General features: G+C 48.2%; 1 protein-coding gene across 8 annotated transcripts; it reads right to left on the reverse strand.

Annotated features, from left to right (window-relative positions):
* Positions 1 to 1,398: 1,398 nt before the first annotated feature.
* LOC114144019 (CSC1-like protein 2) lies at positions 1,399 to 19,066 on the reverse strand. Of its 8 annotated transcripts, none has more exons than XM_028016454.1 (24): positions 18,943 to 19,066; positions 14,824 to 15,042; positions 14,313 to 14,392; positions 14,103 to 14,141; positions 13,140 to 13,230; positions 7,886 to 7,923; positions 7,649 to 7,791; positions 7,160 to 7,211; positions 6,709 to 6,817; positions 6,533 to 6,603; positions 6,379 to 6,459; positions 6,181 to 6,304; positions 5,965 to 6,098; positions 5,565 to 5,702; positions 5,295 to 5,448; positions 5,070 to 5,176; positions 4,827 to 4,913; positions 4,685 to 4,750; positions 3,860 to 4,022; positions 3,681 to 3,786; positions 3,444 to 3,611; positions 3,212 to 3,327; positions 3,050 to 3,133; positions 1,399 to 2,953 (listed from the first exon to the last, which is right to left on the reverse strand). In XM_028016454.1, the coding sequence occupies exons 2-24, from the start codon at positions 15,013 to 15,015 to the stop codon at positions 2,759 to 2,761; spliced, it is 2,538 nt and encodes an 845-aa protein (XP_027872255.1). In that variant the 5' UTR covers positions 15,016 to 15,042; positions 18,943 to 19,066; the 3' UTR covers positions 1,399 to 2,758. The 8 variants fall into 8 exon arrangements, with proteins under 8 accessions (XP_027872255.1, XP_027872254.1, XP_027872252.1 ...); XM_028016453.1 differs by having other exon boundaries at positions 1,399 to 2,956; XM_028016451.1 differs by having other exon boundaries at positions 1,399 to 2,959.
* Between the last annotated feature and the right edge of the window lie 3,764 nt (positions 19,067 to 22,830).

The following is a 22,830-nucleotide window of genomic DNA, read 5'->3' on the forward strand; positions in this document are numbered from 1 at the left end:
CAGCTATGAACGCACGTCACTGGTTCAAACCCACTTTTTGCGCCACGGTACCGAGACCACAACCCGACTACGGGTCCAGACAGAGGGACGGGTCCAGAGAGGGCGGAGCGGTTTGGATCAGCTGCTTTATTGATCATGGAACATAAACAGGACAAAGGTTCACTGTACATCCGGAGAGCGACGTAAAAATAAATATTCACAGCAATAAATAAAGCCTGACATGAAGCGCCGTGTTCGCCTCAGGCGGTGCAGTCCAATGCTATTTACACTCATCATCATCATCATCATCATCACGTGTCACTTCCTGCAGCAACGCTTAAAAAACTAAGGAAAGCAGAAAGTGTTGCGTTTAAAAACCTTCCAGCTTCTTCTGTCCGGTATCAAACACTTCAATCAGCAAGTTACAAAAATATCACACAGCCGGTCCACCTGCGGTCCAGCTCAGAACCAGAACCCAGTGGGCCGGATTATCTGCATCCGGCGAGACCCAGAAGAGTCCGGAGGGTTCTGTTGGTTCTGACCCGGATCTTCTGCAGGTTCTGCTTCCTGTGTTACAATCGAGGCCGAGGAGACGCAGCGACACGACACAGAGGCGGCAGGTTCTCCAGCGTGCAGCCGCCGCCAGGAGGGGGCGCTGCAGCTTTCATAGTCCAGCTCAGTGTCTGACACACACACACACACACACACACACACACACATACACACACACACACACACTAAAACAAACAGATGTAAACATGAACTCAGGAAAAACAAACACCTGAAACTTCCCGTCATTGCAGGCGGTTTCCCGTTACCATGGAAACCACCATTGGCGCTCAACAGTAAAACATGGGCATCATTGTCTGAATGGACCGGTTCTGGTCCGAAATGAAAACTGGGAATGAAGCCACAACCCAACTGGACTGGGTCTGGTTCTGACCGGGCCGGCACCAACCAGGTTAGAAGAACCAGTAGTGAAACTGTGGTTCTGTTCAGATCCGGATGATGCTGGACCAAGCTGGTCTGTTTCAACCACAGGCATCAAACTCCAGTCACTGTGCCTCAGGTCCAAAACTGGAATGAAACGGCTTCATTACCTGGACCTGTGTGGATCAGTTCTCCAGAACCTGGACCTTCACCTGGACCTGGACCTGGACCAGGACCAGGACCAGGACCCAGAGCCTTACTGACCTAATTATTCTGTCCCAGTGGTGCAGCAGAGGAACATCTAGAACATCTAAACGTTGCAGAACACCGGACCTCCAGGACTGGACTTTGACACCCCTGGTTTAAAGGGACGGTAGCACATATCTGTTTTGACGGCCAGTCAGAGACTCTGTCGCCTTGGGTTATGAAAATGTTTGATGCATCTAAAATGACTAAAGAAATCTGACTTTGCTGTTGAATGTTTTGAAATTGGGCCTCTGTCTCTTTAAGAAGCTCCTGCTCGTTCTGACACGTCGCTCCTCCACTAAGACTTGAATGATTTTTTTCTTAAACATGAATGAAAGAGTCCAGGCAACACTCCAGGGATGTTTTTGATGAGGAATAACATTAAGATGATATTCTACGTAATAATGCAGCTGATTCTCAGGATCCCAGAGAACTAAAGTGGATCAAACAGGAAAAAAGTTAAAGTTTCAGAATATCAGCCAGTAGGGGGCAGCCTAGAGCCTTGCTGCTACATAATGACCCATGTTGAAAAGGAACAGTTTGGTTTGGAACAACTACTGCCATCTAGTGGTCAGGTTGGAGACAGCAGCCATTTGAATACCTTAATGGGCTCACCTGTCTGACAGGGAACAGCCCAGTCCAGCATCACTGGGATCGACTGGGATCATCAAAACCACCCGGGACCAGAGGAACCAGAACCGGAACCGGTTCTATTACCTGGAGACGGTGCTGGACTGTATGAAATGAATGCCGGAGAGCAATCGAATCCACACACACACATACAAACAAACACACAGAGTTCACAAAAGACACAACAAAACGTTTCCCTTGAGAGTCCAAACAGCTTCAGGCATCGGACCGGACGAAAAGCGCTGCTCTTCCGTGTCTCCGGACATCCGAGCTCTCTGCCGCCGGAAGAGTCAGAGAGTCTTGAAGGAGTCGAAGCGCTAGGCTACCGACACCAACGTCCCATTCCCTTATTCACAACTTAAGGTAGTCCAGGTGAGATAATCCGGGAGGGGAGGATCTGGACGGACAAACTGCTGACAAACAAAGGAATCCGGGTGAGTTTGTTCCTGTGATGAATGATGTCGCCCCTAGGTGGCGATGTCACGACATGCAGCGAGAAGCTCGGCGGGTCAACAGCAAACCAAAAGGATGTGCAGAACAGACATCGGAGTTTGGGGAACAGAAGGAAGGTGGGGCCGTTCTGCGTTAGCGAAGCTTCTACGGCTACTGGATCGGACGGTTGGAGAGTTCAGCGGTCCGACGCGTTCGTTCTTCCGACGGAACAGGAATCGATGGCGATCAAGACACGAGTGCGAACAGACGGAAACCAGCCCAGGCACAAGTTGGACCCCACCCTCACCCGGATAACGGACGACAGTTTTGGCGTTGTGGGTATGTACAGTGACTTCCTGTGGAGGGCTGGATGGTGGCGATCCGGCGCCGGCGTCAAAGGTCAGGGTCAAGTCTTCAGGCTGAGGGGGGCGGGGCTAACCCAGCCACACTACCGTTTGAGTGCGAACGGTGAATCTCCAGTTAGCCTTATTGGTAGCTGTGGTGTGGCTAGTTCCGCCCCTTCCTCTAGCTCCGCCTCCGGCTACTGGTGGACCTCGTTGGCGATCAGACTGTCCTCCCCCGACTGGAAATCCGCCTCGTTGATGCTGTTCCCTCCATTCAGCATTTCCTCGTCCTGCGACGAGCCCCGGTCCTCCTCGCTGCTGGCGCCGCCCGGCTCGTCCGAGTTCGGGTCCTGCAGCACCTGGGCGATGTACATCTGCTGCTGCGGCGCCACCTGCCACAGAACCACAAGCGGGTCAAAGCCGGACCCGAACGGTTCGTGACCCGTTGGAGAACTGAGGTCTGGTCAGAACCTGGCAGGAGGACTCACCTGAGACTTGTTGGTTGGAGAGGACGAAGAGCGAGCCGGTCGTCCGTTCTTCACGGCGTCCACGTCGCTCTCCTTTGTGTCGATCTGAAACAGGAATGCTGGGCAGTGAGACGACCAACCGACCAATCAGCGGCCGGACTCTCACCTGCAGCCAGAACTCACCTTGTAGTTGTGGGCGCTCAGGTACTTGAAGTGTCCAAAGCAGACGTGGGACAGACAGACCACGATGGTGACGACCAGAACCACCAGCGTGAACATGGAGGTGGGCGTATCAAAGCCTGGCGGGACGGAGAACAGTTAGAATGAGACCACAGAACCAGTCCTGGTACCAGAACTCACACCTAGTCTGGCCGTCTAAGGTAAGCTGCAGGAATCCAGAAGCAGAGCTGCTCACTTGTGCGGACAGTGGAGAAGAAGAGCAGCCAGAAGAGGCAGAGGATGGGCGCCGCCACCACCTGAGTCACTGCAGCTGAGTGGATCTTCTTGTCCAGCTTGGAGGGCAGGTAGGCGTAGTACATGTTGTACCTGTCCACCAGGTGTTTCAGCAGCATGTACATGAGACCTGGAGGAACAGCAGAGTTGAGTTACCTGCTCAGGTAGCTACCTGCTGATGGAAGTGCTGCGTACTGACCAAAGGGGACTATGATGGGGCAGGTGATGCTGTAGGCCATCACCACCGTGAAGACGTTCATCATCCAGGCATACGCGGCGCCAAACTGGAACTCGTAGGCCTGGTGCTGCAGAGACAGAGTTGCAGTCAGAAAGGACACTTCTGGGACCAGGTGTCCAGCACCGTCTCCGCCCTCCTACCCTCTTCACGTTGCGGCGGTCGGCGGCGGAGCGAGCCAGGCACAGGCGGATCATGTACATGAGCAGACCGGGGATCCTCAGCAGGTCCATGGCGTTCCCGATGAAGGCCGAGGCGATGACGTAGTTGACGAAGAACGCTCCGTTATCCGGTAAGAAGACGCACCTGAAGATAAAATCCTTTCTCATTGGCTGATCAGAAGGATGAAAACACAAACCCAACCAGATGCCTTAAGGCTCACTTCCTTTTCTGAACATCTGGTTGTGCTTCTGTTGAAATCCCGTCTGCTTGATGTAACTTTGTTGGGTTCTGTCTTTCTGCCACGTTGTCCTTTGGCTTTGACTGAATCTCAGTTGCTCACAGTTGTAGCCTTGGTACTTCCTGATTGTGTTTATTTACAAATTTAGGTCTAGACTCTGTTTCGATGTCCAAGTCTCAAAGTCTTTGTCTCGGTGTGGATCACTCTGAGTTTTGGTGTTTAAGAAGTCAGGAGAAATCCTGGTTCTGGTCCCGACCCGTAAAAGTCTCACTGATATTTTTCATACTTCATAAAGTTTTGGTTTTCAGCTGAATGTCTCAGCCTCTATAGATGAGGCGCCAGGCTTTGACTTGTTCCCAAGTCGTTGGGGCAGCGACTTGATCGCTGTCTTTAAAACTCGACCCGATTCTTCATCTTGGTCAAGATGAACTTGGTGTCTAGACTTTAATTCTGGTTTCAGCTCAGGTTCTAACTCAGACGACATATGGACCCTAGTGGGAACCTGGTTTATCAGCTCTTCCCTACAGTTTGTGGTGAGCAGTTTACAAATGGAGACACAGTGACTTACTCAAATCTGACTTTAGCGTCATCCAGGAACTTCTTATCGAACAGCCAGCGAAAGAAAACATCCAGACTGTAGAGAGAGACAGGATTCAGTGACAGCAGAGCAGACAGGCGCTGCGGCGCCGCTGCAGGTGCAGGCGTCCCACCTGCTGAGTCCAAGAGACGGCAGCAGCAGAACCATGAAGATCAGGAAGGTGTAACATTTGTGCATGGTGGTCCTGTTTTCTCCAGACCTGCAGGAACAGACAGAGGAACCGGTCAGTACCCGCCACGGTTCTGGTTTCACTCGCCGCTCCAATCACCGGAACACCGGAGCCCGATCTGGACCGAGACGGGCCTCAGCAACCCGACCCCTGGTTGATGCCAGAGATGAGAGGAAGCAGCGGTACCTGGTCCAGTGAGCTTCAAAGAAGGCAGAGTAATAGACGATGGTGGGCAGCAGAGCAGAAAAGGCCCAGAGCAGCAGGGTGGGGAAGAACTGAGTGATTATGGGGTTCTGTCCAGAAGAAAACAGAGTCAGAGTCAGAACCAGAACCAGAACCAGAACCAGAGTAGAACAAAGCTGGCCCAAAGAGTTGCTCAGAGGAACACAAACACAGGGTGGCTCTGCTTACGTTCAGATACTCCACAGGCTTGGTGACGTTGAACTTGTCCATGGTGGAGATGATGATGGCCGGCGTCGTGAGGAAGAAGAGCAGGATGAAGAGGATGCAGTTGATGATGAAGCAGCGGATCCACCAGGAGATCCCGCCCAGTGACAGGTGCTCCCTGCAGGAAGGAACCGCAACACGTCAGCAGGAGACGCAGCCACGGGTTTGTTTTACAGGCGGAGTCTGTGGGCGGAGTCTGTGGGCGGAGTCTGTGGGTGGAGTCTGTGTACCTACCAGCGGACGTTCTGCGGGTCCGGCGCGTACGTCACACTCCAGTTGTGAACATGCAGGACTTCGCTGAACTGAGAGGAACACGGCTCCTGGCGACAACGACAACCCTGAACCTGACAGGCGTTGAAGTCCTTCAGGATGCTGTGGAGGAAGGGGCGGAGTCAGAGGGAAGGGGCGGAGTCAGAGAGGAAGGGGTGGGGTCAGAGGGGAAGGGGTGGAGTCAGAGCGGAAGGGGTGGAGTCAGAGGGGAACGGGTGGAGTCAGAAGCATGAATGGCCAACAGCAGGAAGAAAGATACTCGATTTGAGGAATAAATGTAATCTAAGTGATGAAATGAATGAAATTGTGTCCATCGGTATCTTGGACGTAAAATCTGAGCTGTGGTTTTGGTTCGGCTGCTCACATGGCAGTCATGGCCTCGTTCTGGAAGGTGACGAAGGCCATGCCCAGGGGCTTGGTGTGGACCTTCTCCTTCTCCTTCCTGTACTCCTCCTTCAGCTTGGCCTCTCTCTTGGTGTAGTAGCTCACAGCCTCCTCCTGTAGGGGAACCAGACGCGTTAACGGCCCGGTTCTGAACCCAGAAACCTGACGAACGAGGGACCGGTTGGACAGAGGTCACCTCCTCGCAGCCGGCGATGGCACAGCAGCACAGGTGTCCGCAAGGTTTGGGGTTGATCATGGTGGGAACGTGCTCCTTGGCCATCAGGTCGGTGAAGAACTTCTTACTGCGCTCCGTCTTCTTCCTGCAACCACACCCATAAAACGTCCTGAACGCTGCGTCTGCAGGCCCAGTGACCCGGGACCAACCTGGACTCACCTCTCAGCGCTCAGCGCCATCAGTTTGGCCACGTTGTAACAGATCCGAGCCTCCAGAACCACACAGTTGTCGTAGGCCTGCCTGCGGAGCAGCATGGAGGGAAGGTTAGGACAGCTGCTGCGGGCCGGCGGATCCTCGTTACGGTAAAACTCACTCAAAGTGCTGCTTGATCTGACTCTCATCAGCATACTTGGAGATGCCGTTTATGAATAAAGTGCGTTTCACCTGCAAGACACAACCCTGGGATTACTGGCCACTCCAGCTCAAACCCAGTAGACGTCGTCAGAACCAAGTGGATCAGAAGGCGGGCCGCAGCGCCGCCTCTCCTACCAGATCGTCCTCCTTGTAGTGCATCTTAGATGTGTGTCTCCTCATGCTGTAGACCGTCAGCAGCAGGTACATGAAGGCAAAGGTCGTATGGAGCCACAGCAGCTTGGTCCTGGAAACAAGAGCCGGTTCAGTTTCTGTTGGGTTGATGCTGCGTTGTTCTGCGCGCTGCGCTGCAGCCGTCACCTTTCACTGTCAGTATTGTTCCTCTGTGGCAAATCTTTATGCTGAACTAGCATTTTCCTAAAACTTGTCCCTGTAAACGAGGCAAAGAGTTTCTTTCAATTCCAGTATCCATGCTAAGCTAGGCTAACATTTAGCCTGTGTTTTAGGTCTTCATGCTAAGCTAGGCTAAATCAATTCAAAATCTAATACTTCATTTGTGGTTTGCGGTCACACGTGTTGGTGAAAACATGCCAGCAGACGGTGAGTGTTGCTGAGCGCCGTCACTCACTCTGACTTCAGGTTGGCGATTGTGGTGCGTCCGAAGCTGTAGGCGTTGTTCTCTGGAACAGACAGACATGACAAAACGAGTCATGAGTCCAGCAGGTGAAACCTTCACGTTCTGACACCGTTCCAGACCAAAAGCTGGAGGTCTAAATCTAAACAACGTCAGGGAGAATTCACCAGAACCAGACTCGGGTCACAACACTCAGTACGGCATCTACAGACCGGATGGGACCGAGTCCAGGTCCAGCTAGAACCACCAGCTAAATCACGCCTAGAGCGGCGCAGAGCGCCTCCCGCCCTGCAGCCGCCCGCCGCCTTTACCTTCTTTGGAAGGAGGTCCAGGAGCTCCCTGGCTTAGGAAAGCATCTGCACTGATAATTCTGACTAAAACCAACCAGAAACAAACGGAGAGCGTCATGAAGGGAATCCTGCAGACCGCAGTCCGTCCAGAGTCTGCAGCTTTTTGCCTCTGAGCCTCAGCCGGAGCGCTTACCCAGCAGGTCACCGGAGAAGTTCACCGGCAGGACGATGCCCACGGAGAGGACGCCCACGACGACCAGCAGGCCGATGATGTGGCGCTGGAAGGACAGGTAGTGCACGGCGTCCTCGCCGCACTTCTCACGGATCTCCTCGTCCCTGAAGCGTCGATGAAGGAGACAGATCTCAGACCCTGAGATCAGACATTTCCAAAGCAAAGAGAAGCTGGCGGGTTGTTGAGAGCCAGACTTACTTTATTCTGAAGATGGCGGTGAGCCAGGAACAGAAGCCCTGCAGGAGGAACCAGACGGATCAGAACCAAACCCCAGAGCATGAAGAGCAGCGGCACAACATTTATTGTGTTGTACAGAGAACAACAACATTTCATTTCAGGACATTTCCATCGAGCAGCAAGCAGACGAGGGGCCGGCGCCGCAGCGTCCGTTTCCAGGCACGTCGTCCCACTTCATGGCACAACCCAGCGGCCATGTTGCCTTCAGCTCATTGTACTGCTGAATACATCAAACCTCACTTAAATTAATAGCATTTCTTTGAATTAATCTTCTCTATAGCGTCTCCAAATGATTCAAAATGTGGCAGCGAGACTTTTAGCTGGAACCCTGAAACCTGAGATCAGAACTCCAGTATCTGCCAGTTTCTTATGGGATTGATTTTAAATCCTTTTATTGGTTCTTAAAGCTTTCTGTGGCCTCGCTCCAGCGTCAAATAATAAACTGCTCTAAATATTCCCAGAACCATTCGCTGTCACTGCTCCTGATGTGTGGAGCGATTCGCCCTCCAACATTACATCATCAAAATCAGTGTTGTATAGTAACGAAGTAAAAATACTTCACTACTTTACTTAAGTATATTTTGGAGTACTTCATACTTTCCTCGAGTATGAAAATTTTTGATAACTTTCACTTTTACTTCACTATATTTCCGAACTTAATTGCGTACTTTTACTCCGATACATTTTCAATGTGTGGTTTAGTTACTCGTTACAAAAAAGCGAGAGAGAGAAACAAAGTGTTTTGATCCCACCTACTGATTAGCAAGTAGCAAGCAGGCTACCGAACAAAGTCCGTAGCCTGCTTGCCTGGGCTTGTTCATCACCACCAATAGGATACACCTGTTTCGCTTCTCCCATTAAACACAAAGCAAGTCTCGCAATCAGCAGCAGCCACATGGAGGAGGAGACGGAGACCACAACGACTGCAACTATGTCGGACACGGCTCCAGGGGAACCACCAGCTGGTGATGAGAGCCCATGGCCTTATTTAAACACAATATACTCTTTCGTGGGTGTTAAAGATTCGTCGTACCGCAGTTTATGTTATTCCTGCCCAAAGATGTGGAAATTCTATCTTACAAAAACTCCCCGTCCAACTTGAAGAAACACATCGAGGTAACTTCTTATGAAATGGTTATAATCCTCCTGTTTCAGTAACTATAGCTTGGTCACTAGACACTACTGTATTGTGAAACGTTGACCATAAATGAACTTTGTTTGGCATCGTTTCAGTTCCATACGTGGTGTATTTAGCTTAGGCTTAATGTTGACTGTAGCAGGCTACCTAGACTCCTCTGTTCAAGGGGGACAGAAGCCATAGCGATAGCAATTTAGACTAAATTTAACGAATATAGGAAAGGCATGCAAGTTCAAAACCAGGTTTACAGATGCCAATAAGCTGCATTTCCCTCCCAATTCTTTTTTTCTTTTGCATAATGACCAGTTGTGTGCACCACCTACTGACTGTAGCATTGACTGATTCACTGATTTGTGAAGTAGAGTAATCGTAACAGATCTTTTTCTTCATGTTGGCCGCATTTTCTGTACTATTTATTTTTCTCATTTTCAGCACTGACCTTACTTGAAGGGAAAACTTGAGGCTTACAAAAACTTTGTATTTTCTGTCCTGGAGGGTATACTAAGAAGCTGGTTCAGTTGTAAAGCAGGTTAAGTTAACCTTGTGCTATAGGTAAAGCACCTAATTTTCTTAACTAAATGATGCCTGCAGGTATATCTATTAGCAGGTTTAATTTTGCCTGCACTTGGTTGTGTACATTATTTTAAGTGTATTTGACAAGTTTACCAAAATATAAAAAATGTCATTCAAACTGCATTTGCCTTGTTTTACTTTTTACTTGTACTTTTCATTACATTACTTGAGTACATCCATTTTTACAGTAATTTCCATACTTAAGTACAAGAAGTTTCAGATACTTTAAGACTTTAACTCAAGTAACATTTCAGTCAGTGACTTGGACTTTTACCAAAGTCATATTTTGGAGAGGTACTTGTACTTTTACTTGACTCTGAGATTTCAGTACTTTATACAACACTGTTCAAAACTCATTTTTATTCTGTAGCTTTTCCAGAAGGCCTGACATGGTAATTTACTGTTTTCATCTGTGTTTTTATCTGCAGGTTTATGAATACTCTACAGCACTTTGGTGCAGTGGATATTTGTTTTTAAGATCAAAAGGTTAATTTTACATGACACTTCATAATTTTGTGTTTGTAATTTATGACAAACAAATATTGTAAAACTACTTTTAGATGAGTTTCTAATGTTTTTGCTGACAATATTTTACATTAATCTGCTTAACTATATCTGATGCTAAGCTAAGCTTGTTTTTACAGTATTATGCTAAGCTAGGCTAACAGTTTCCCCCTGGGTTTATACAAGAATCCCAGAGTTGAATTTACTACCTTTTTAACTACCTCTACAATATTTTTACTACAAACACAAAATTGAGCCAATTTAACAACAATTTCCTCAATTTTGGGAGCTGGGAGATCGGTGGATATTTATGTGAAGCCGATCTCATTTCTGCTCTGCAGTGAGAGGACAGACTGACTGACAGACCGACCCACCAGGTCAGGTCTGCAAGCCTGTAGTCATCAGTAGTGACCTCACTGTGACCAACAGAGACTTTCTTCCTATATTTAATGACATTTCAATCAAAAAAGATTTAACTGGCTAAATTGAAATCGGCAGGTCAAACCTTTTATAGATTGATAATCTGTGAGAATCTGCAGTCGGTTTACTGACCATGTAAGATGACGGCTCATGTAAAACTTTATCTCACTTACTTGAAGGTCTAACTGTGACTTTAACTAGACCAAAACCTCACATGTCAAAAACAGGAAGCACTATTTTTAGTGCTTATCCTAAATCCATAAGACTCAGGATATTTGTTCTTTTTAAGAATATCAGCAAAATGCAACGACATTCTAATTTCACAAGCTGATGTTTTATTCTCAGAATATTAGTTTGCTACTAATCGTCAAACTAGGACAACTTGATAACAAGGTTCAAGGTGTCATATTTCACAGGTCATTGGACAGTTTAATAAACAAATGTCCATGTGCAGCGAGGCAACCGACACACACACACACACACACACACACACACACACACACACACACACACAGTGTCAGATCATGGTCACCATTAGAGCAGCAGTTTAAATGAGCCGATCAACCAGCGCTGAGTTCAGATCATCTAACAATCTTGTTTTGAAAAATGTTGTTTGGTGGATGTTGTGTGTCTTGTCTCTATGCTGTAACTGCAAAATAATTTCCCTGCTGGGATGAATAAAGTACTTCTATTCTATTCTATAATCTAAAAAAACATCCAGCCTGGAAACAGGAAACTGTTGAGGACTGAATGTGTTGCCCTTTGTGTGGAAAACGTTTGCGGGTTTTATGGTGATGGATCCTCATGCATATATCTGTTGGTTTGTTGCCATGGCAACGAGTCTGCGTGTAGCTAGCCGACAGGGAAAGTGAGGGAGGAGGGGATACGAGTGGTTTGAGTTGTTCTTTGACGGTTTTTCTGAGTTATTTTCCCTTTGCTGCGGCGCACTGCTCTAAATTAGAAGGTTTCATTTAGTTACCGGAACCGTTCTACCGGAACCGTTCTACCAGAACCGTTCTACCGGCTCCGGACGGCAAGGAGAAGAATGGTCTTTTTGCCTTTGCAAAATTTCTGGATGTAAACAATAACATGAAACGTGTCTAAATGGTACCAGCTAATAATGAATGATAAACTTGTTCTAACATGTTTCCTACATTTGCAGTGGAATCTTAACTATTGACTTTGTTCACACTGCAGCTGGTGGGATTTTACTTACTTTAGCTGCTGCAGCAGCTCAGCTCTGAGCTTTAGGGTCAGCAGGTCAGCTGCCTGTCTGCAGCTCCTGGCGCGTCGCTGGGAAAACTTTGGCTCGTATCTGAGCTCGAGTTTCCAGATGCATCGCTTAGTTTAGCACCAACAAATGAAACGGGATCTGCTCCACGGTGGAGCCTCAACCCGCAGGAATCCTGACTGCTGATGAAAGCTGGACGCTCCGCTCGCTCTGATTTCATCTCCGTCACGTGGTTCCGGGTCAAATTTACATTTTTTCCTGCATACTTTATAAAATGTCTTTCGGTCATTCCTAGTCTTTGAATCTCGGATCATCGAGCCAAAGTTGTGAAAACTTATATTTTCCCCTGGTGAAGCTCAAAATGACTGGCTAGTCTCAACAGGTTAGGCGGGTCCAACACTACGCAGCTTGGAGTCCGTCAGTGACAGCCCAGGTCCTGCCAGAACCGTAGTTATCATTTTTATACAGATTTTAGTAAAACGAGCTTAAAACAATAAGTGGGCATCAATGGAAAATTAAAAATATTTTGAAGGAATGATGAAAAATTTACTACCTTTAGTTACTTAGGGCAGCAGAGAGAACCATAGGCTGCCCCCTCCCCACTATGGAACAGATTTACACTTCCAGGCTCCACAAGAAAGTTTTGGACATTTTAAATGACTCTTCACACCCTGGCCATGGTCTCTTCCAGCTGCTGCCATCAGGCAAGAGATACAGAGCAATAAAAACCAGGACAAATCGCCTAAAAAACCGTTTTTACCTGATGGCAACCATGGCACTAAATTCAAAGGCATAAGAACTTCTGCTCTTGACACCACTTTGTTAAAAATGTAAATTCTGTTGCGACACCTCCAGGCGCTGCAACCATCTTCTGATGTCTATTTATTCTCATTTTGTACTATTCATTTCTTTATCTTTGTATATTATGTATATACACATAACCTGCATCTTAACTCGAGTCGAGCAAATCTCAATCTGTTGATGACAATGACAAATAAATCTTATCTTACTTTTACTACCTTTTACTGGCCTTAATTTGAGCTCATTTAATTTATTACCTTTTACTACCGCGCGGAAACCCTGTTCCCTCTGTTTGTAGCATTATGCTAAGCTAGGCTAACAGTGTCCCTCTGTTTACAGCATTATGCTAAGCTAGGCTAACGGGTCAAGTCTGTACCGAAGGCTGAGTTTTATACGCGAACATGACAGCAGGGAAACTAATCGGACCTCAGAATCAGATCAGAACCTGAAGGAAACTCCAACCAGGAGGCCGTTAAACATCTGAAGGTTCATATGAGACTGATGACGGCGAGGAGGAGGAGGAAGAGGAGTGATGAAGACATCCTTACGTTGTCTCTCTGGTCAAAGTCCACAGAGCTGGACACCGAGGTGAGCCGTTCGTAGCGATCCGGAGTCTCCGAGTGCATCGCTGAGGCAACGCTGCAAACAGACGGGAAGGAGCCAGTTAGCATGTAGCCGCCTGACCTTTGACCTCTATGCCTGAAAGCTGGTTCCCTCAGACTGACAGGATGAGGGAGACACAGACGGAGCTGCTTCAGGGTCTGAGACTTCAGGACAAACGGCCCCAAAGGGACAGGAACTAAAACTGCGCCCCCTAAAGGCCGACCCCAGATTTAACGATGAAGATCTGGATCAAATTTCAGGCAAATGAAAACATGAAAATGTTGAGCTAAAAGTTTAAAAATCCACCAAAAACATAAAGAAATTAAGAAAACCTTTCCAGACAGGCCCCGCCCACTTCCCTGCTGTGACCAGGTGTAAGGGGTTTCCTGACCGTCCTTCCAGGGACTGACCTGCAGGAACCATGAACTCCTTGGCGCCTCCTAGTTTGAAAGCTAGCAGGCGGGTTCTGAGTTCAGACATGATCTACCTGGTTCTGATTCGGCCCAAGGCGCACTGAGGTCTACCCTACTGACTACCACGGGGTCACCACGAGGTCACCACGGGGTCACCACACACTGAGCTGCAGCAGCAGCCGTTACCTTTTCACCGGCTCATAGTTATCTGTGTCTCGTCTGCGGCTGAGTTAAAGATGGAGAGAGGAGCGCAGCGTTAGCTTCATCACACACACACACACACACAGAGTATGGAGGGTTAGCAGGGCCAAAAGTCACTCATTAGTGAGCAGAACGTCTGATAGGACAAGAAGGAGCCAGATGTGCTAGTGGACCAATCAGAGCGCAGCATCCTGTTAATGGAAGCAGCAGCAGAAGAAGAAGAAGAGTGAGGTACAGGAGGAGGAAGAGAAGGAGTTAACGGACAAACCAAACAGCCGACAGGCAGCAACATACTATTCCTGCTCCTCCAGGTCGCTGAAACGCTTCTTCAGTCTTCAAGAAGGAAAAACAGGAAGATGAGGAAAAGTTACTGAAGCAGAACCTCCCGCTTCTCCAGACATTCCTGATCCTCAGCCCAGCGTTCTCCAGAGACATTTACACTTCAGCAGCCCCGCCACCAGGGGGCGCCAATGAGACCACAGGAACCAGTCACTTCCTGCTTACCTGTCTGCATCTGTGACCAGCGCCAGGCGGCCATAATCCCACGCAACCTTCCTCAGGATGGAGAAGACGAAGAGGAGCACCTGAAGAAAAACAGCATGATGAAGAAGAGCATGTAGAGCTGAATACGGAGCTAGATGTAGATTCTTCAGATTGAACCCTCTCTCTATTCCTGCTCCTAAGTTCCTGCTAGCTTTCAGCCGAGGGTATTTTTTCACTGGATTCTGTGTAACACAACCAGCTGAGAACATGGAGCCATTTGCTCTGCTTGTAATTCACAGAAATTAATACAGAAATGCAGCTTTCTAGCACAACGTCACATTTAACTGATCCAACCAGAGAAACACGGTTCCCTCGCTGAAACCACCTGAGCAGCATTTCAGAATCAGAAGCTCACATCCACCACCTGCTAATTTCTCTGCTAATGCTGTGCTAACATTTTACTAACTGCTCTGCTTACAGTCAGCCAACAGCGCTGCTAACGCGCCGCTCAGCGTAGCGACGACAGGCTCACCAGGAAGCACATGAAGTCCAGGGCGAGCACAGTGGGCACGCCTCCGAACGGCAGCCCCTGCAGCACCGTGCTGCGGATGCGGGCTGAGTAGCAGTAGTCTTTGGATTCATCGTCGGCCGTACAGTTTTTCTGTTCGCTGCAGGCCGGGCTGCTACCCACTGACTCCATGGTGACAATCAGCGCACTGAGCATGCTCACTGCCACATCCTCACTGGGAACCTGAAGAAGACAGAGGCCAGAGGTTTGGGATCTGGGAACATTCCTCTGGATTTCCAGCAACATCTAGAAACAGCAGGCTAATGCTAGCAGGCTAATGCTAGCATTCACAGCTATATCTTGTAATTTCCTGTAATGTTTTTATCGTCTGGACGGTGGAGCAGAAATCTGTCAAAGATAGATAGAAACACAGATGTTGTACATAGAGACATACTTGGGCTGGGCCATGTGGCAAATAAAATCATTCAATTTTATTCAGTTACACATGATAAATTATTTTTTAAAGGATGTTCTTTAGGTGTTGGAATCAAAACCTCCTCCTCTGAGTCTGACACAAAGTGGGACTGCACAAATATCGTCATGGAAACCTCAGTGCCAACAGCTGAAAGGAGCACGCGAGCTAACGTGCTAGCTATGTTTACGCTACAGCTAGCCAGCTAGCACTCAGAGTCTTTAAAAAAAAAAAAAAAGGTTTTATTGGCTCTGGTGGCCTTTATTTGATAGTTATTTGACAGGAAAGCAGGTAATGATAGAAGGGGAAGACATGCAGCAAAGGTCGCCAGGCCGGGAATCGAACCTGTGACGGCCAGGTCCAGAACTAAGGCCTCCTTATGTGGGTTGTGCTTAACCCCTGCGCCACCACAGCACACCCCAGCACTCAGTGTCACAGCGCTGAAGAGGAGGAGCTTTGCTACATGTGGCTTTAGTCTGATTTGATCTTCATCACCATGGTAACCAGTAGCAGCGCTGCAGCTGATCCAGGTGTTCCGCTACCTGTCGCTCCGCAACCACAGGTGAAAATAGGAGTTTTAAAGATGAAGATTAAAACGTTGAGCAGAGATCCAGGAAACCATCCGGATTGGGTCCAAAGGTCTGTCCTGACCGGACCGACTGGTTCCATCCCGACCGGTACCAGATGATGGTACCGGTTTCGACTCATTTGAGCTGAAGGAACCATATGAGAGCCGAGGTTCCAGCGGTTCTGTTCGGCCGCTCTATGAGAACCACGTGTGGTTCTGTTTATTACTGGAGCAGTTGATGGAGATCCATAAAAGTTCTGCTTCCAGAACCAGCAGGGTTCTCCCTGCTCTCCCCCCAGACCCCCCTCCCCGTTGCCATGGCGCCGCGGCAGCATGACTCGTCGTCCTGGCCCCGCCCCCTCCCAGGCCCAGCTCCTGATTGGTCCGGGTGGGTCGGCTGCAGCCGGCAGATAACGATAAGGAGCCTCAGATCAGAAACAGGAAGTGGTTCTGCTGCAGCAAACCCGCTCCAGAATCAGAACCACCAACGGCCCGGTCAGACCGGCAGAACGTCCGACTATCAGCAGAACCATAAGAAAAGTTCTGAAGTCCAAACGTCTCCCTGAGACCGGTTCTGGTTCTGGTTCTAATCTGGACCCAAATGGATGAAATCCCTGGATTCCTCCATTCTGGATCCAGATTCCTTCTCTGAACCGGGTCAGAACTCTGGGAGTGTTCCCAGAGTTCTGACCCGGTTCAGCTCTTCAGACCTGGTTTCCTTCCTGGAGTCCACAGAGGATGAAGGTCAGAGGTCAGAGGTCGGAGCTGCAGCTGACCGTGAATTTATTTCCCGTTTGAAAGCAGAAATCATTTCCTGCAGCTGAAATCCCTCCGACAGGAGAAAAGCTGAACATCAATAGATATCGATTATTGATTAATGACTGGATGCTAAAGCCGATTAATGGGAGATTATTTCCAGAAGGTGAAGCTAAAACTGAACTGGAGTTCAGACTAAAATGTTTTTATTTTAAATGTTAATATGTGTTTACATTTTTATTTTAATTATTGATCTGATTTTCTTTCAGTCTGGATTCAGTTTTTCAGGTTTTATTGGCTCTGATGGCCTTTTATTCAGAAGTGAGTTGACAGGAAATGAGAGAAGAGCAGGCCGGAAATCGAACCTGCGGCGGCGCCCCACAATGATCCGTTAACCCTTAATCCATCCATCCATCCATCCATCCATTTTCTGTTCACCCTTGTCCCTAATGGGGTCGGGAGGGTTGCTGGTGCCCATCTCCAGCTACGTTCCGGGCGAGAGGCGGGGTTCACCCTGGACAGGTCGCCAGTCTGTCGCAGGGCATAACCCTTAATCAATTACTGAATTAATTCAGGATTAGTTCAATAGAAGACAGAACCAGAACCCCTAGAACCGTCTGATCCAGAACTGCTGAAGAACTGGACTGAAATGGATCAGAACCGGTCAGCAAAACAGGTACTGATGGCTGCAGTCTGTTTCTTGTCCTGACCCGGCGGATAGAACATCAACTCCTCCATGTTCTAGGTTTTGTAGATCTAGGTGCGCCTGCTCACTGCAGATTATCTTTCAAGTAAAGAAAAGAAGTTTCTGGATTTTTTTATTATCTAACCCTCTTTACTATTAGCAAAATTGTTTAGAAAAATTATCTTTTGTGTGAAAACGTCTTGTAGTAGCGAGTCTGTTGTGGGAACGCCAAAGCCTGAATCTGATTGGTCAGTTTGCTTTTTCTGTGAGCTAAAAGTGAATGAGGGAGTTTGATCCTCCCGTAGTTCTAAGAGCCGTTTGGATCCCGCCTGGGCTTTTCACCGTGTGCGGTTCTGGTGGGTCGGCGGTTTTATGGTTTGGCGACCGGTTGGCCGACCGTGACATCTGCCGCTCTCCCTGAGCGTGGCGCTACGTCTGTGGAAATGTTGGCCAAAGAGCAGAAATGAAGCAGACATTGTTGCTTCTCCTCTGGACGTCTCAGAGCCACCGGACCTGGAACCTCCGGACCTGGAACCTCCCGACCTGGAACCTCCGTCCTCCTCCAGGTTCATCCTAGGCTTTGCTTTCATGTCTTCTTATTTGGCATAATGTGTGGAAAAATAAATAAAGTCTGCTGTTTCAGTGGGCCATGCGCATTACGCGCTGTGGTTGAGCTTCGTGCTGGTTTCATGAACATTGTGCTCTTGCAGGAGCAGCGATACGTCGGTGCTGCCCTCCGATAGGCTCTCTGGGTCCAGCGGTTCTGTTTTTAAATCGCTTAATGATTAAAATGGGCCCGGAACCAAACAAAGATCCTCTAGAATGTTTCAGTCATGGATCAACAGCTTTGATAAGAAAAACAGAGTTGATGTTTCGTTCATGTTTTCAACACAGATTAAACGCCTCGATGGGTTCGGATGGTTCTGGAAACCAACTTTCACTAAAATCATAAAGTTTCTGTTCTGACACTGATATCAGCTTAGAACCAGAACCGGTCTGTCAGCAGGTCTAACGAGGAAGCTCTGAAGTGATGGGTTGAACATTTACTGGTTTATTTTTCCAGGTTTTTCCAGGTTTGGGCTCCAGCTCCATCAGGTTCTTTATAAGTCAAGGTGCTGGAAACTCCTTCCTGTTAACTCTGGAAATATTCTGAAAAAGCTGCAGTTCGTGTTGGACCGGGATCAAACAGGCCCATTAGTTCCGGATGACGGACCGAACCGAACCGAGCATTCGGGTTTCAGGCCTGACAGACGGCTGATCCTTTGACCTGATTTCTGCCGGAGCTCCAGCAGGCCGTGCGGGGCCGCAGCACGTACAGCTAGGCCCCAACCGAACCGGCCCTCCCAGCCAAACAAAGCGCAGAGACCCCGCGCATCCCCGCATATCCACCTGCGTGGATCTGCTCCATCAGATGCGGACAGGCACAAGCGCGCGCCGGGCGCGTGCACAGCGCACACATTATGTAACACCCCCCCACCACCCCACCCCACCCCACTCCCCGCGGCCCCCACCGGGCCGGATGGATGCTGCCGGGGGAAGCGGCGCCGCCAGGCCGCCGGAGAGGCTCCAGCCGCGGCCTGGCGGCCCCCGGCGGCCCGCTGAGCGGATCAGGCGGAGCCGCAGCTCACAGCCAATCATGGAGAATTAGAACAAAGCCGGTACCTGACCATCCGAAGCAGAACCGAACCCCCTCTGCTGCTCCGCTCCGCTTCCAAAACAACCGCCAAATGAACAAATCCTCAGAAGAGCCGATGCGCCCGAACCGCGGGCCGCCGCAGCGCCGCCATGCCGCAGAAACCCGCAGAAACCCGCAGAGAGCCGCAGGGAGCCGCAGAGAGCTGGATCCACCGCCGGGGACGCTGAGCCGACAGTCCGCTGCGAGCCGCTGTGAGCCGCTGCTCCTCCGCCGGCTGTCCGAGGCAAAATGGAGGCGGAGCGGAGCTGCGGTGACGCGCCGCCGCCAGCAGGGGGCAGCAGGAGCTGACCTTCAGGCTGCGTCTCGCCCTGCGGTTACACAACCGGTCCACGCAGAAGAAGACCTGCTGCTGCTGCTGCTGACGAAGACTATGATGAAGACGATGATGAAGTTCTTCACAACCTGCTGATCCTCACCAGATTCTCCATCCACTGCTGTAAATGGGAAATAGAAATCCTGACTTTTCAGCTTTTAAAAACCTTTTAATGGACAAAAATCACTTCAGAAGCTAAAACTGATGAAAAACCAGCAGGAATAAATACAACTGTTAGACGCCTGTAATGGTGTGAATTTATTAGAAAACTAAAGCCCCTTTGTCTCTGCTTGTTTTTGTCGTTATGCTATCCCTCTGTTTGATGTCTGATAAATTTTATTTATTTATAATTTTATTTTACCTGTTTACATTTTTTTATTGTCATAATTATATGTGTGCCTTAAGCCTGTAAGACTTGTTTCTTCATGTATGAACACGCCACGTGATATTGTACACTTGTTCAAAATGTTTAATAAAACAAAAAAAAAGAAGATGATGATGAAGATGATGATGATGAAATCAGGTGTCCGATCATCTGGACGCCTTATCACGTGACTACATGAAGGACTTCCGGTCTGACGCAGGTTCGGACAACCAGAGGAAAAAAGTTTGGTTAAAACTCACGATGAGCTGTGGAGGCAGCAAGGTCCCCGGTTCGAACCCCAGCCGGTTCCGCCCGGGGTCCGCGGTGGACCCGTCCAGGTTGGACCTGGCAGCGTTCACCGTTCCTTCATCAGGACTCTGATCCACGTCTGAAAGTTTTATCACAGTTAGTCTGCCACACATAAAGTTTGCTGCTGTCCCCTTGGCTGAAAGGGACAGATCCGTCTCTCTCAGGTCCAGCAGAGGACGGATGGACTCAGTGGACCTCTAACCGTCCAACAAGCCAGAACTCGATGCAGAGCCGAGAATTAAATCACCTTTATTTCCAGAGTCTCAGCTGCTCCTGGTTATAATAGGACGGAAACATAAATATTATAAAACATCTGGAATCTGAACTGGAGAAGAGGATGATGAAGATTTAACTTCATGAAATCTAGAGTCGGATCTCCGCCTGGACTCCCAGGAACCGGGTCAGAACAGAACCTGTGCTGCTGATTGGACCCTGGTATGTTCGGAAGGACCAGGACAAGATGAGCATCAAAACTGTGACAAAGAAATCCTTCAAAACTACCAGCAGTTTTCAGAACCACAGTCTGTAAAACCATGCGATGGCCGGCTGGTGGAAGCTGAAGGATTGTTCATTGTTAAACATGACCTTCAAAATAAGTGATGCTAAACCTGCCATAATGTATGATGTGTTATACGTCCCAAAGTTGTCTGGAAATCTTTTTTCAGTGGGAGCTGCTACAAGAAAAGGAAATACAGTGCAGTTCAAAAAATCTCGGTGCTACATTCATGGCAAGGATGGAACTCTTCAAGGAATGGGAACGCAAAGATCTGATGGACTGTAGCAGTTAGATATTAAAGGATCTACGCCGGTCTGTCATAGTGCATCAAGTGCATCAGTAACAACTAATCTGTGGCATCAGCGCTTAGGTCACACCACCAAACTAAAGAAACTAGAAGCTCTGGTGAATGGAGTGAAATTCTCTGCAGACAAAGAACTTCCTTTCTGTGAAGCCTGTGTGGAAGGAAAGCTCACAAGACAGTAAGGCAGCGGGAGAAATCCGGTCCAAAGCTGCAACTGATCCATAGTGATGTCTGTGGACCCATGCAGACTGAATCCATCGGTGGGTCAAAATACTTTGTAACCTTCATTGATGACTTTTCTCGCTGTTGTAAGGTTTACTTCATAAAACAAAAAGTGAAGTCTTAAGCAAATTCAAGGAATTTGAGAGAACATTCTCCAATGAGTGTGGACACAAAGTTGCAAGACTGAGATCAGATAATGGTGGGGAGTACATTTCAAGGTATCCACCATGAGATGTCTGTACCTCATACACCTCGGCAAAATGGAGTTGCAGAGAGAAAAAACAGGACATTGGTTAAAGCAGCTAGGAGCATGTTGTCACATGCTAAGCTACCAAAGATGTACTGGGCTGAAGCAGTAGCAACAGCAGCCTACATACAAAACAGATTGCCAACATCTGTTCTGAAGCAAGAGACACCCTACCAACGATGGTCTGGTAAAAAACCTGACATGAACCATGTGAGAGTGTTTGGTTGTGTTGCTTATGCACATGTTCCAGATGCTGAAAGACGAAAACTTGAAAAGAAAGCTGTAAAGCTCAGGTTTGTGGGATATGCGAACAACGCATAAGGATATCGTCTGTTTGATGAAGAAAAAGAAGAATTCTGATTCGAAAGGATGTCATCTTTAATGAGTCGGACTTTGACTGGAAACAGAAGGAGGAAGTTTCCTGTCCAGAGAAAGAGGTGATTACTATCACAGAAGAAAAGGAAACAACTGATGATGACGTCACTGTCAATGAAACTATTAAAAGAGGAAGCCGAATCAGAAAGGCTCCAAAGAGATATGGATATGACGAGTTTGCAGATATGGTGACTGTTGATCATTGTGCTAATGTGTGTTCTGTCATGGAACCAATCACACTGAAAGAAGCATTAAAGAGTCCAAATGCAAAAAAATGGCAAGAAGCGGCTGATTTAGAAGACCAGTCACTGGAAGAAAATGAAACATGGGACCTGGTGGAGCTACCAAAGGACAAAGAGGTCATTGGGTCAATTCGTACATTATTGTCCTTTGCCATCCAGAATAACCTACATGTACATCAAATGGATGTTGTCACTGCATTCTTAAATGGACACCTGGAGGAAAAAATATACATGGAACAACCTGAGGGATCCATCAAACCAGGTCAGGAGCATCTTGTATGCAAACTAAAAAAAATCAATCTACGGATTAAAACAGTCTCCTCATTGTTGGAACAAAGAGCTCACAAAATTCATGATGGAGCTTGGATTTAAGCAGAGCACCTGGGATCCCTGTGTGTTTGTGAAGTCATCACAGGAGCTGGAGATAGTTGCAGTTTATGTAGATGATCTGATGCTGATTACAGAGTCAACTGAAAGCATGGATTAGTTAAAACTGACTCTCCAAGAGCGCTACAAAATGAAGGACTTGGGTGAACTGTCCTACATCCTCGGCATCTCAGTTATTCAAGACAAAGCAAAAAACTGCATCTTTCTTCACCAGAAACAGAACATTGAAAACATTCTTCAGAAATACGGGATGGATAAAGCAAATCCTGTTGCAACCCCTGCTGGCATCAGTGTAAAGCTGAAAAAGGATGATGCTGTCAGTAACCCTGTCAATCCAAGCAAGACCAGACATAGCACAAGCAGTGAGTGCAGTGTCAAAGTTCAACGCAAATCCAAATACTGCACATCTGACTGCTGTGAAGAGGGTTCTTCGATACCTGAAGGGAACTGTTAACCTTGCTCTAGAGTCTGACTGTTCAGGGGACAAAGATTTGACTGGTTTCTCTGTTGCTGACTGGGCTGGAGATCAAGACGACCGCCATTCAACAACAGGCAACATATTTCTACTCAGCGGAGGAGCAGTGAGCTGGCTAAG

This window comes from Xiphophorus couchianus, chromosome 5 (assembly GCF_001444195.1).
Source record: "Xiphophorus couchianus chromosome 5, X_couchianus-1.0, whole genome shotgun sequence".
NCBI classification, from domain to species: domain Eukaryota; kingdom Metazoa; phylum Chordata; class Actinopteri; order Cyprinodontiformes; family Poeciliidae; genus Xiphophorus; species Xiphophorus couchianus.

Excerpts from the sequence above, each read along its gene's own strand:
- LOC114144019 (XM_028016451.1), bottom strand. The coding sequence starts at position 15,015 with ATGCTCAGTGCGCTGATTGTCACCATGGAGTCAGTGGGTAGCAGCCCG. Across the intron at positions 6,460-6,532 it reads CAGATCAAGCAGCACTTTGA|GCAGGCCTACGACAACTGTG; the intron begins GTGAGTTTTACC and ends GCTGCTCCGCAG. Across the intron at positions 4,023-4,684 it reads GACGCTAAAGTCAGATTTGA|GTGCGTCTTCTTACCGGATA; the intron begins GTAAGTCACTGT and ends TTTTATCTTCAG.